Here is a 12,395-nt window from a genome sequence, read left to right on the forward strand (position 1 = left end):
CAATTGAATTAGTACCTACAAGTGACCACAAAGAATGCTCAGCCACATTTGTGGTCTAGCATGTTAACATTGCATGTAGTTGATGCATATAACTTCTTTGTGTTTACATTTCAAACTAGAGTATTCTGTCTTAAATTCGGTTTAATATGAATTTGGGCATATTTTCACTTTCTCATAGGAATTATGTACTTAGTTGTTTACTTTATTCCCACAATTTAAAAAATATCTGCAAGCAAATCTGAAAGTGGTCAAACTAAAGCAGCCCCTTATTGTTATAGGTCTTATTGTCTCCACCAAAAAGAAATCTGATGCACTTATCATGGCATCTTGTACCAATTAATTATGTTGCATAGCTATAATTTTATTATTCTCTCTGAATGTCTATATTGTTATAAACAAACATTATGAAACTGCAGATTGTAAATAAGTATGTATAGAATGTATCTCCTGCATTCAACAATACATTTTTAATTACTTATTTATCATTGTGATTTGCATAACCAGGGCACAGATTACAGGCTTGCAATTTTTTCAAGTTGATGGATTTTATTCATATTATTTTTTAACTAAAATGTAAAAAAATAACAGATGTTTAATTATCTTATCATCAGCGATAAACAAGCTAGATTGGGGTTTAAATGTGTCATTCAACCTTATAAGTAGTCAAAAAGAACCTTAAATAAACAGTCTTGAAGTTCAGACCAATGGCAAATTTTGTGATTCAACTACTCAGTACTCCCACATAAAAAGAAACCTTCCTTGATAAATAGGCTATCTAACACCATGACAGGTTTTTTTTTTAATTGCTTTACTGCTTCAAACTCTTCAGCTTTTTAATATTAGTATGTATTAAGTATAATTTACCTCACGTCACATATGAATTATTACAATAATTTTTTCACAATTTCCAAGCTATTAAATACCTATCTAGCTTGGACTTCCTGTTGGAGTATTTAATCACACTATTTTGCATATCTTCTGATTACCTATGATGTATGACATCAGCAATCGCTTGCTTTGCAATTTTCTACACTTAAGTAACTATTTCTTCAATTGTTTTGTTTCTTTATACTTTCTGATTATGTTATGTTTTTGTGTTTCTTTGCTTGCTCAATAGATAACTTATTTGTTATACCGTTGCTATATAATGTTTGCATTCCATGACCATACAAAGTAGGTTTTAAATATCACATAATATAAAACAATGTTTCTTAATAGTTTTTCTTAGAAATGTTAGTAAACTTGATGGATTGTCAGCAGTTTGTTTTGGTTTGCTATTAACAATGTTACACTTGACTATTAGACAAGATAAAATCCTATTTATGTGTAAAAATATTGTATGAAATAAAATGTATGAAGGATGTGGTTTTTTAAACCACATGTATGTGTAAAAGATGTGGTTGAACATGTAATTTTGAAGAGCCCTCAACGTCAATAGATAAACATTTAACTTTCCATTTATCTTGATGGAAAAATAAAATGAAGTGCTCTTGATGCTCTTGTTAAATTCTATTTATACTTACTCCAGACTGATCATGAATGCTATCTATACTTACATATATAATAAAGAGGAAGCATTTTTATGTTTGTACCCCAATCTGAAACTATTGATCTGATTTAGAAAATTCTTTCACTGTTGGAAAGCTATACTCCTCCCAAGTAACATAGGCTATATTTTATTCCGGCATGGGCAGTAGTTCCTATAGGACACGGGTGAAACCGCGAGAAAATGGCTCAATATTATATAATAATGGCTTGTGGCCATTATTATTAAAAGCAATCCTTATAACATAATATTTTAAAAAAGTGTTGACAGTTTTTATTGTATGTGGTTAAAGGCTCTAATAACTACACAGAATGATGATGCGCGATCACCAATTGCAATTAACATCTATTAATGGCGGCCTTCAGAATTTGAGCGTCATCTTCAGCCATTATTACACTATTTATAGATGCTTTAGAAACTTTTTTTGTGACCAGTTAGGATCAATTTAGGCTGTACATGTCTGTCTGAATCTTGTTTTCCTTTCGATTTGACTGGTTTAAGTCATGGCTAGGAATCATTTACTTTATAATGAAAAGCAGTGATGATACTGATTTTCTCATCTTATTTTATGACTGGATTAGTGAGTCTTTCCATTTCGTGTCTTCAATGAGAAATCCCTTTTTAGCAATCAAAGATAATATTGAAAACATTGAGATATTTCGAAAGTATAATTAACAGATTCATACAATTTTAGGTTCCTCTGGACACTATACGTGAACAATCAAGGCGACAATGGCACATACATATACAAGAGAGACTTCGCGCGGAATCTCCACATGGAGTACACGTCGCTGCCCCTCAACGGCCCTCAGAGGAACGCTGAGATCCTCCTCAGCCTCTTCGGCCCGGCGGAGAAGGTCACCTTCGACCAGTTCCGCTCGTGGCTGCTGATACACAAAGATGCGACGGTGCTGTCCAAGTGGCTGCTGTCAGAAGTCAATGTAGCCCAGGATCTGGAGACACCCACCTTCTATCAGAGTCTAGCTGGCGTAACACATTTAGAGGAGAGGGTGAGTGGATAATATACTTTATGTCAGAAGGGATAGGGTTGTGTTTACTTTATGTTACAAAACCGCAAAGTAGGATATGTCCTTGATAACACTTTGTATTCGTGATGGTATGTTGCGTTAGAAACAATGTATTTGCACTATGCGGTAGGTTTCATATCAATCAACAAGTGCGAACGTCATAAATTCCAAAACAAAGCTTTCTTTGTTGTAACTATATTTCTCAGTATCTGTATCGATAGTGTCATGTTATCGATGCCCAAAAGATTGTTACAGTGTCAAATCGCAATCACATCTTAGGCTATCTGGATTGTTATATTTAAACCGTAAATTCTAGATAACATTCCGAAATCGATTCTTAAATCCATTTTCGCTACTCGATTGTTAACAAACAATTCGATATCTCGGAACAATTTGCCGATTGCGTTCTGTCCATTGATGCAGTGATACCGTATCAATCGAGTCGCTAGACATTGCTTGTGACGTCAAATGAACTGGATATTTCTTTCAGAGCTCGCTTCACATGCTATGATATGCTATTTAAATGTCCTGATAAAGGGATAGAGTAATTATGTGGTTCCAAGCATTGCCTTATGTGATGAAAGACTTATGCTACAGTTTTCTGTTATCTCTGATTTGTTAATTTATCGCCGTCATTGATTAAACTAAGACACATATCAAACCAGAATAATCCTTATAGAAAAACGGCTTCTTTCCTTGTTGTCGATAAAATGTTGCAGTTTCATATCGCAGTATACGCAATCAAACCGTTTGGCTCACTAATCATTTTATGTAGGATTTGCGTAGTTTTATCTTATTTCACGCACTGATTAAACTAAATTGATGCAAATAATTTATTTGATTAAAACCACGTTCAATGAATTTGCACGCATGAAATTGTTTTTATGATTCCTATAATTGTTGTATGCTTCTGTTGGCTGAATAAAGGAATGTTGAATCATTTTTTATCTTTTGTGCGGATAAAACCTTCATTAATATACAAGGATATAGGTAGAATAGAATATGAATCGTGTAGTATGATATCACGCCTCTATGCCCTGAAGAGGGCGAGAAAGTCACCAGGTTGCCATTGAGAATTTCCTCGTGAAAATTCCTGAGAAAACAAACTGCAAGCTCTTTGTTTTACATGACCCAACACAAGTCTGGCTTCCAGGCCTACAGACATATGTACAATTTTTTTTTATAGATGTCTATGGTAGACTCACAAAGGAGGTTGAATAGCTCTATATCAGTGAGATCCATTCGAGTCGATAAATACTTTTTTGTCTGTACTTTATCTTCTGTGCTGATTTCTCAATTGATTTGTTTCCGATTTGCTCTGGATCTAAAATAGCGAAAATAAATAGTTTTAATGACATCTATTTGTGAGAAGATTAAGGCCGTCATGACTAAGTGGCAACTACATTTTGCGCACTTAGTCACAATTATCTCGATAAGTAGCTGTGTGTATGTATGTGTGTTTGTATGCACCTGCCCATGTAAATGAGACGTGTTTGTGGCATTCAGTACGAGTTTCTATAGAAATATCCGAGGATCGAGTGCCGATGGAGTGCGTCTATTTTAAAACTGTGTACTTAAGAATGATAAACTGTCTGCTATCTAAAGGCAAGATAAATTATTTTTGGTTATCCTCAAGTGAATTAATCAGAATTATTATAAAGATACGCCTGTCTTTTCCCAGAAGTTAGGCAGGAAGGTCCGCCAAATTAATTCTTATTGTAAAAGGAAAGTATTTGCGCAATCCTAAGTCCCTTTACACCCACAGTTGATGAAATGAGAAAGCCTAACTAACATTAACTAAAACAAATGTTCCTCAACGTTAGGGAAAGGTCTCAGTTAGGAAAACCCAGAGAGCAGTTATACGAAGGTAGAAACTGATGCTGTGTCGTAATCTTAGATATCGACACAGATTTGACTAGCATATCATTTTGTTGCTACATTGCTGTTACAGGTACACCTCTTGTTGCAAACATTTTAACTATTTCACTAACATGATGAATTCAATAAGCTGAATGTGACCTATTAACAATATCACACAATGTATTGATTAGGTACTTATCAATATTGATAGTGATGAAATGCAAATTTTTATCTATAGTTAAGTTTACAGAAGGAAATTGACGAGTTGATTGAAGATATGGCTCCCTGTACTGATTTTGTTGCAAAGGACATAAGTACAGTATTTTGCCTATAGATATGATCATTCATGAAAGATAGAAGGGCGTGGAAGAAGAAAACATACTACGCCGATCCGATATAAAATTGATATGAGGGCAGGAGAAAATTGATGATGTTTATTATAGGACATAAAGTACTGTAAAACATGATTTGTAACTGAATGCCCGTTCCAATGCAATAGTGAAATGTTGACTATGGCGCGGCTAAGAGATTCAAATTCAATTTTTTTTCAAATTCAAAATCTTTATTGCGAACTAAGTAGGTATAAAAAGGATTGTCGCATTAATTCACTATTCTCATACTAAAAGCGGCAAACTGCGGATGACGCACAGTGTCGCCTTGTCGCGTAAACTTCATATTTAAAACATCTTTGATGAGTTTGGATGCGGCCAAACCATGTTTCTATATTCAAACCATGTTTCATATTGTTGCTATAGGTATTCCTGGTTTATAGATCTCATGTCCATGGGATAAACTGTAACCATCATCTCAATCATTCCATTTTCGCTCTGACCCAGCAGTTACAGTTCGTCTGTGCACTCCATTAGAGCGTCAGAGTTCTGTGGCATGCCAGTGTTATATTTTCTCGTTTGCCAAATTATCTCCTGCTTCAGAATAAGGTGAAACAAACCTTTACGAAGTTTTTAAAATCTGAGATTTCTTACAAAAAGTTCAACCTACAATGTCAATGTCGTATCTTATGTTGACATCCGTTAAAAAGTAAAAAATAAAAGTATACCAGCGATAGCATTTGCCTGCGATATCTGCTATCAAAATATTCGCTGTTTGCCGCCAATGTTTTTACAGCGGCTGTCACTGACTATCTGTTTGTGTGTGTTATCTTGTCTGCCAGAACATTTTATGTAGCTTGCATGTAAATATTGTTCTTATGTACTTGCATTTCGGTCTTGGTTTGTGGCGTAGTGGAAAAACGGCAAAACATGAGAGGTACTTCAGGGATAGTATTGATTGCATCAGCAGATGTTTCATAATTATTGTTAACTTTGTGAAGTTACATAGGTATTTCGTAATGTTATATTATTATCTGCAAACGTAAGTCGTATGTCTGAAAACCTTCCTCCTTTCCTATTTCATATGCTTGGCCCATTTTTTTTATGATTCTCGTCGTCAATATTTTAAACACGAACTTCGGAGTCCTCATAGCCCTATCGATTGGTCCCTCGACCTCTGAAGGTCGCAGCCTAGGATAAGACAGGTCGTACCAAGCCGTGTTTGTCCTTGCGCCGTATTTCTACGAATACAATTACTACTTTCCTTTGTATGGAATAAAGAACTGAACATGTTATGTAGAAGAATGGTATTCAAATTGTTAAAATATTATCAGGGGTAGAAACCAGAAAGTCTGAGTACCAGTCGTTAGAAGGGGTATCGAGTTGCTCACATGACTGGGTTGAGGAGATCAGATAGGCAGTTGCTCCATACAGCACACTAGTTCTCAGCTGCATCTGGTAAGACCGGAAGACGATCCCAACACAGAAGGGAAAGATTTAGGCAGATGAGATGAGCTATTTTGTCTCCTGACTTACGAGCCACGAGCCCCTTAATTGAATGTAAACAGTAATAAAACAGTTGTACTAGACTAATTGAATAACATTTGTTGAACCGTATCTCGCGAGGTTGCAATAACGTCAATAAACTAATTTATAATGTTTGTGTTAATTCAGGTCAGGCCTTATATGTTCCTATCGTCACATGGAATTCGAAGCGTTTTACATTCATTTAATGATATATGACACTGATGATTGGTTATGTACGATACTGAATAATTGATAGAAATTGATTATGTGACGAAGGTAACGTGTCATATTAGTGTAGTTCTACAAATATTTTATATTTAATAGAGATACTAGACTTTACTGTACAGTACTGTAACTGTAGATATATGGTTGATCTTCACATATCGGTCTTGCTCCTTTATCATGACGGAAAATCTTTTCCTTAATTAAGATTATCCCGTGTACCCCGTAGTTCCATCCGCGTCCCGGGGGAACTGCTTCCTGCACCCGGATGAACATTGTTCCATTAGTCTAGTCTATCTACAGGAGTTTTGGTGTGAAAACAGGATAGACCGTCTGACAGAGTAACTTCCACATTTATAATATCAGTAAGGATACTTGTACCTACTACACCCACGCCACGCAAGGGACTACATAAAGGAAATGACCCATTACGGTGTTGACGGCCAATGGGATAGGAACCTGTTGCTACTTACTTGTGACTGATCTTTGAACCCGGCAGAGTCCACGCCAGTGGAAGGTACACTCATCTGCCAGATTATTTCCTTGTGCAATAACATGTACGAAATCGAATGTGTTAGCTAAAGGTTTTATTTACGAGAGCGGGTGAGCTATTGTGTGTAAAATGGCACATTGTCCAAAAAAGCACATTGTCCGGATCGCGGGTGTACTTATCTGCGAAAAACAACTAGTTTCCCAGAAAAATGTTGACAGTTTGAAGCTTTAAAATGAATTGTCGAGCAAACAGCCCCATTCAGCACGTTGAATTTGAGCAATTGCGCTTTGATTAGTGCCATCGCATTTCCATGTATAGATATTTTATCGATATAAAAGCCAATTTAATTAGTGCTGAATAGAATCGATGCTATCGTCAATAGATTATTTTTAAGACCATCAGATTTTATCAGGAGATTTCTATCGATAAGAAAACACATTTGACCTGCTTTATCGTGAACGATTATAAACGTACTATAGTATCGTAGGTATGTTAGTATCGATATAGTGGAAGTTTTACATCGTAGCTTTGAAAGCTTTTCACAACGTATGACGTAAAAGTTGAAAGGTTTTTTTTTCATTTGCGGCTTTTAGCGCTACTGAAAAATCTTTTTAAGTGGTTTCTCTCCGCATGGGTGAGGCCGCGTGATTTTGTATAGGTTTTTTAACTGGAAATAGTTTTTTTAGTGATGTAGGCCGAAGTTCGATGCAATCGGTTGATGTGAATGAAGCGTTCGGAAACTCAATTAAGTTTGGTTTTGTGTATGTTGTTAATTGTGATTCAGCAGTTTGAGCTGCTAAATAAACCAAGATGTGGTTGATTGTTTACTGTTTTTGAAACAACATACCTTCATTCCGGGTTTCGGTTTTTTCGAGTAGGTAATAGGTACCTACTTCGTTTTATGTTCGATCATGATCACTTACCTACTGCAGTTCAATTTTCCTTAAAACCTTTTATTCTGTCAAATAATCGGCGCTACTCCAAAGTATTTGCCAATGACATTTATCCGTATTTGTGCCGTGACTTCCCTTAGATTACCGATATTTTGTAATTGCAAATGTAACTAGCAAATTATAGCCCAATCGAAGTTATTACTGTAATTATATGTCAGTAAGTAACTTGATTATTTGAATAACTTGTTATGTAACTTAGTATGTGGAGGTAATTTATTGTATACAGTTCGTCTGATGTTAAAAGGCATATTATTTTCTGATGTAATATAGGCTATGTCTGTGTCAAGAAGATGCCTTTAAAAATAAGTAAGATGTGCTGATATAATTCTATTATTAAAACCGCTTGGTAACCAGAATCAGCACTTGAATTATGGCAGATATAAAATCTGCTGGAAAAGGAAAGCTCTCTTGTCGGTTGGAAAAGGAATTTCATGGCAGACATCACGAGATAAGATATTGAATTACATAATTTATACACGCGTTCCCATGCCTTTATAATATCTGAATACTTAATGATGCAGCGGTGGTTCGAACTACTTGCATTGATTTCTGGAATGCTTTGGGCATTCCTATGACTGAACTGATCTATTATACTCTTGCTCTATGATCCATATAAGATTTAGACCTTTTGGCTTCAAGACATACGACTTTCAAAATTGTCCAGACCCTCTGACTCATAAAAAAGTCTTCTTTCATCATCATCATCATCTCAGCCATAGGACGTCCACTACTGAACATAGGCCTCCCCCTTAGAACTCCACAGATACCTGTTGGAGGCGACCTGCATCCAGCGTCTGTCCTCAAAATGTCTTCTATAATTTTGCCATTTTCATTGGTGAGACGAACTCGCCTTGTCCAAAAAACTATTGGAAAGATTGATACTAAAAATGTGCTCACTTGAATGTGTGTTAATAATTAGTATTGAGTGTTTAATTGTGTGCGTGTTACGCAACACCCGATAAGTTATCTGTGGCGCTTACCGCCCAGTGTCGGTCTTTCAACCTGGTTCCTGTGCGAATTTGGTTTTGATAAAAAATTGGCTTAATTTTTAAATGGGCGTATGCGATATGATTTATTGTTGTTAGTTGATTTTTAAGGGTCATGGTCATGCACCAGTAACAGAGTTTTTAGAGTTATTTAGGAGTAAAATAGAATTATGTTCAAACTACAAGAAATCTGAAACAATTTCGTTGATAAAAATAAAAATCAATCTGAAATGATAAGCAAAACTAATACCTAATACTAACTTAACTCTTTCGAATTTATTTCCATTTAAAACTTTCTTCACAAAACATAGAAAGTATAATTTTCCGTGCAAGAGTCGTATAAATGAGGAAACTGGTATTTAACTTACAATTTATGTGGAAAACTTATTGCATAAACAGAAGACGATTTTCCTTGACTATTTGCATGTCTAACAAAACTTCGTGGATTAAAACTAAGATAATAAGTCACAATCAACTGACCTAGTCTTGGAGATTTTATATCCAAAGTGCGAAAGATGCTTATCTGAGAATTTCTAGTTTCGTAGTTTATGCAGTTCTGAGTTCTTCCCCCGCATTGATATGAAACTTACGTATTTGATTACATTAACTATTGACTTGAGTAGACTTTATACATGTTGAAGAATTTTAATTCATATCGATATTGAACAATTGGTTTTTGAAAGTACTTGCACTTTTTAAATTATTGGAAATTATCACATATTTTTTTTCAGTGGTTGAATATCACGAAACAACATCTTACCGCAGCTATGTGTCGTAAAATTAAAAGCTTATTATATATTATGGCAGAGAGTTTTAATTCTTGTAAACCTCACCTCACCCTAAACTAACCCACAAAACTTCTTGCAGGACATTATAGAACTTGAGAAATGTTTCTGGACACTCCGCAACGCGGCGCCAACTGGCCAGCTAGACGCAGAGAGTCTCTCTCCTCTCCTGTCTCCGCCATTACCTGCTGCAGCGGTGGCCGGCGCCTTCCTGGCCTTCGACGAGAACAGGGACGGACATGTGGACTTTAAGGAGCTCTGCTGTGGACTTAGTGCGGCCTGCAGAGGGCCTAGGACTGAGCGGCTTAAGTGTGAGTATTTCTATGCTGTGATGGTGTTTTGTTTTTGAGCTGCAGGTCTGGTTTCACTGGTTACCGATTAAGTATCAGTGAGTTATTCGATAGTTAATGCTAGCTGCCAGATAAAGACTTGTGAATCCAAAAGTGTTTCTATCCAATAAGTTCAATAACCAGTGAAACTGGCCAACAGTGTACTTAATAGTTAAGTACTACGTGCGTTGTTGTGTTGTGGTAATCATAAGATAAGATGTGAATTTTCAAACTTAGATGCAATAATGGTCTCCAGACGGATTGTCGGCCTCGGCAGCTGTTCTCTCTAAGGAGATCAGTCAGCTGCGTGGGATATAAATTATATTGTACTAGCAACTTAGATATACTTTGAAAGTGTATCTTGGATACCTACTGTTATACAGGAAGTGATAAAATAACTTAAAATGAATGAAATTATCTTTGTTTAATAGCCATTATATCGATGAGCAAGGGGTAAAGATAAACGATAATAATACTTATTTTCCTGTACCTAGTATTGTTTCTCTTAACGTTATTTTATTTCGCGGAACTTTTATATCGGTATGCGCAATTTATTGCACGATAGCGCGACTTTAACAGTTTTATAACGTTTTCAATGTAACTATGTTGTTAACCGCAGGACAATTTAGCAGCTGTTCCTAACAACCTTATTGTATTTGTCATTATGTACTTCGAATAAATGGATATTAGGTGCCAAATCGATGATAATTTCCTTCAGTCATCAGTTAAGTTATCGTTATATCTTAGGTAAAATAGTGTCCATTCTCACCTATTCTACGATCTGTTACAAATAAATACAAAAGTGTTTGTTTTAACGCGCTAATCTCAGGAACAACAGGTGTTAATTAAAAAATGTAATCAACGTCAGATAGCTCATTTGTCGAGGAAGGCTATAGGCATGAAGAAGTGCCTACGGGACGCGAATGGAACCGCTGGCAGAAGCTAGTGATGCTATAAAGTAGGTTAGAACCTTTCAGCATCAGACCTACATTATCCTAGAGAGCATGTTTATGTGCTTTTCTAAGACATAAAACTCGAGCATTACCACAGACAAGGTTAGTACGTAATAAATTCCCGGTGGCATACCAAGTCTTAATGTAAATGTTTCTTCACAACTGTGCTACTGATTTAAAGTTGTGCATTTTATTGTCTATTGTGGTGTTAATTACGCGCGGCTAATTCGTGTTGCCTTCCCGCCATTGTTAATTGTAGTCAACCATACTTGGCGTTAACAGTGGCTCCACAACGAAGTGGTGATCATGTCCAGTATTTTGCAGAAAATGTTGTGAGTTTGGGTCATATCTTACATTTCCTTCCTATATGTAGAGTTTAGTTATCTATCCATCATGATTTGGAGGTAAAATGGTCGCTGAGTTTGACTCATGTCTGTCTGTCCTTTTGCAAAAAAAAAATATCATGCATTTCCTTCCTATAAAGTTTGGTCATCCATCAGCTTATATTATCATTTTAATGATTCAATGTCCTGTTTGTTATTAATACGTCCAATCATTATAACCTGTGCTAATTCACTTATCAGTATGCAACCCAATATGTCTCGTGTCCTTTAGACTCGAAATTCCATCAAAAATAAATAAGCACACACAGCGCTTAGTATTTGCCAATAATTTTCATTGCGTCAGTTAACGACCCTTCGAAAAATATGTGAATACATAACATCGGTAACAAACCTGTTTGCTCTCGGATTCCTTATTTCTGCTGTCTGCACAGTGTTGGCGAATTCGGCGAGTTGGGCGCTGCGATATAAACTAATGTCAGAGTAAATAATATCATATCATACAATGCATTGTATGTCGTGCTTGGTGACAGAGATTGTTGTTCAGTGAGATATAAAAATATTACTCTAGGTATTTTTATTTTTCCTGAAATGTTAACGTTTTGTCCAAATATTTGATTTGAGGAAAAAATATCTCAGTAGTTAATTTGAGTCTTGAATTCAGACATATTCAGTTTCAGTAATAACCTAGAATAACAATCCCTAAAATTACTTCATGACATGACAATAATCTGCTAGCTGATCGGCTACCAGGAGATGAAACCAATCTCTCTGATACTATGTAGAATAATAATATCGATGACAAAAAAGTTCGTGATCAAACTATTGATTGACATCAATCGGCTTTTGATGAACCGCGCTCAGTTTGATTGAGCTTCATTATGAGATAACAGGTGGAACAGCCTTGACCGCTGCACAAATAAGTGTTGATTTCCTTTCGATGAGTCAGCACTCTTACATCCCGAACAAATATCCACTGATCTGTGTCTTTGTACGTCATTCCTGAACAAACAGATGAATATATCCATACCAATATCGTTATT

The 12,395-nt window shown here is 35.9% G+C and overlaps 1 protein-coding gene across 1 annotated transcript in view; it reads left to right on the top strand.

The window, feature by feature from the left end:
* The window catches only part of LOC124639674 (ubiquitin carboxyl-terminal hydrolase 32), a 55,710-nt gene that overhangs the window by 1,196 nt on the left and 42,119 nt on the right, over positions 1-12,395 (top strand). The window contains exons 3-4 of the mRNA XM_047177119.1: positions 2,241-2,556; positions 9,812-10,040. Coding sequence (XP_047033075.1) covers positions 2,241-2,556; positions 9,812-10,040 — 545 coding nt within the window. The remainder of the gene's footprint in view (positions 1-2,240; positions 2,557-9,811; positions 10,041-12,395) is intronic.

The sequence above is a fragment of the Helicoverpa zea genome, chromosome 19, assembly GCF_022581195.2.
Source record: "Helicoverpa zea isolate HzStark_Cry1AcR chromosome 19, ilHelZeax1.1, whole genome shotgun sequence".
In the NCBI taxonomy this organism is placed as follows: domain Eukaryota; kingdom Metazoa; phylum Arthropoda; class Insecta; order Lepidoptera; family Noctuidae; genus Helicoverpa; species Helicoverpa zea.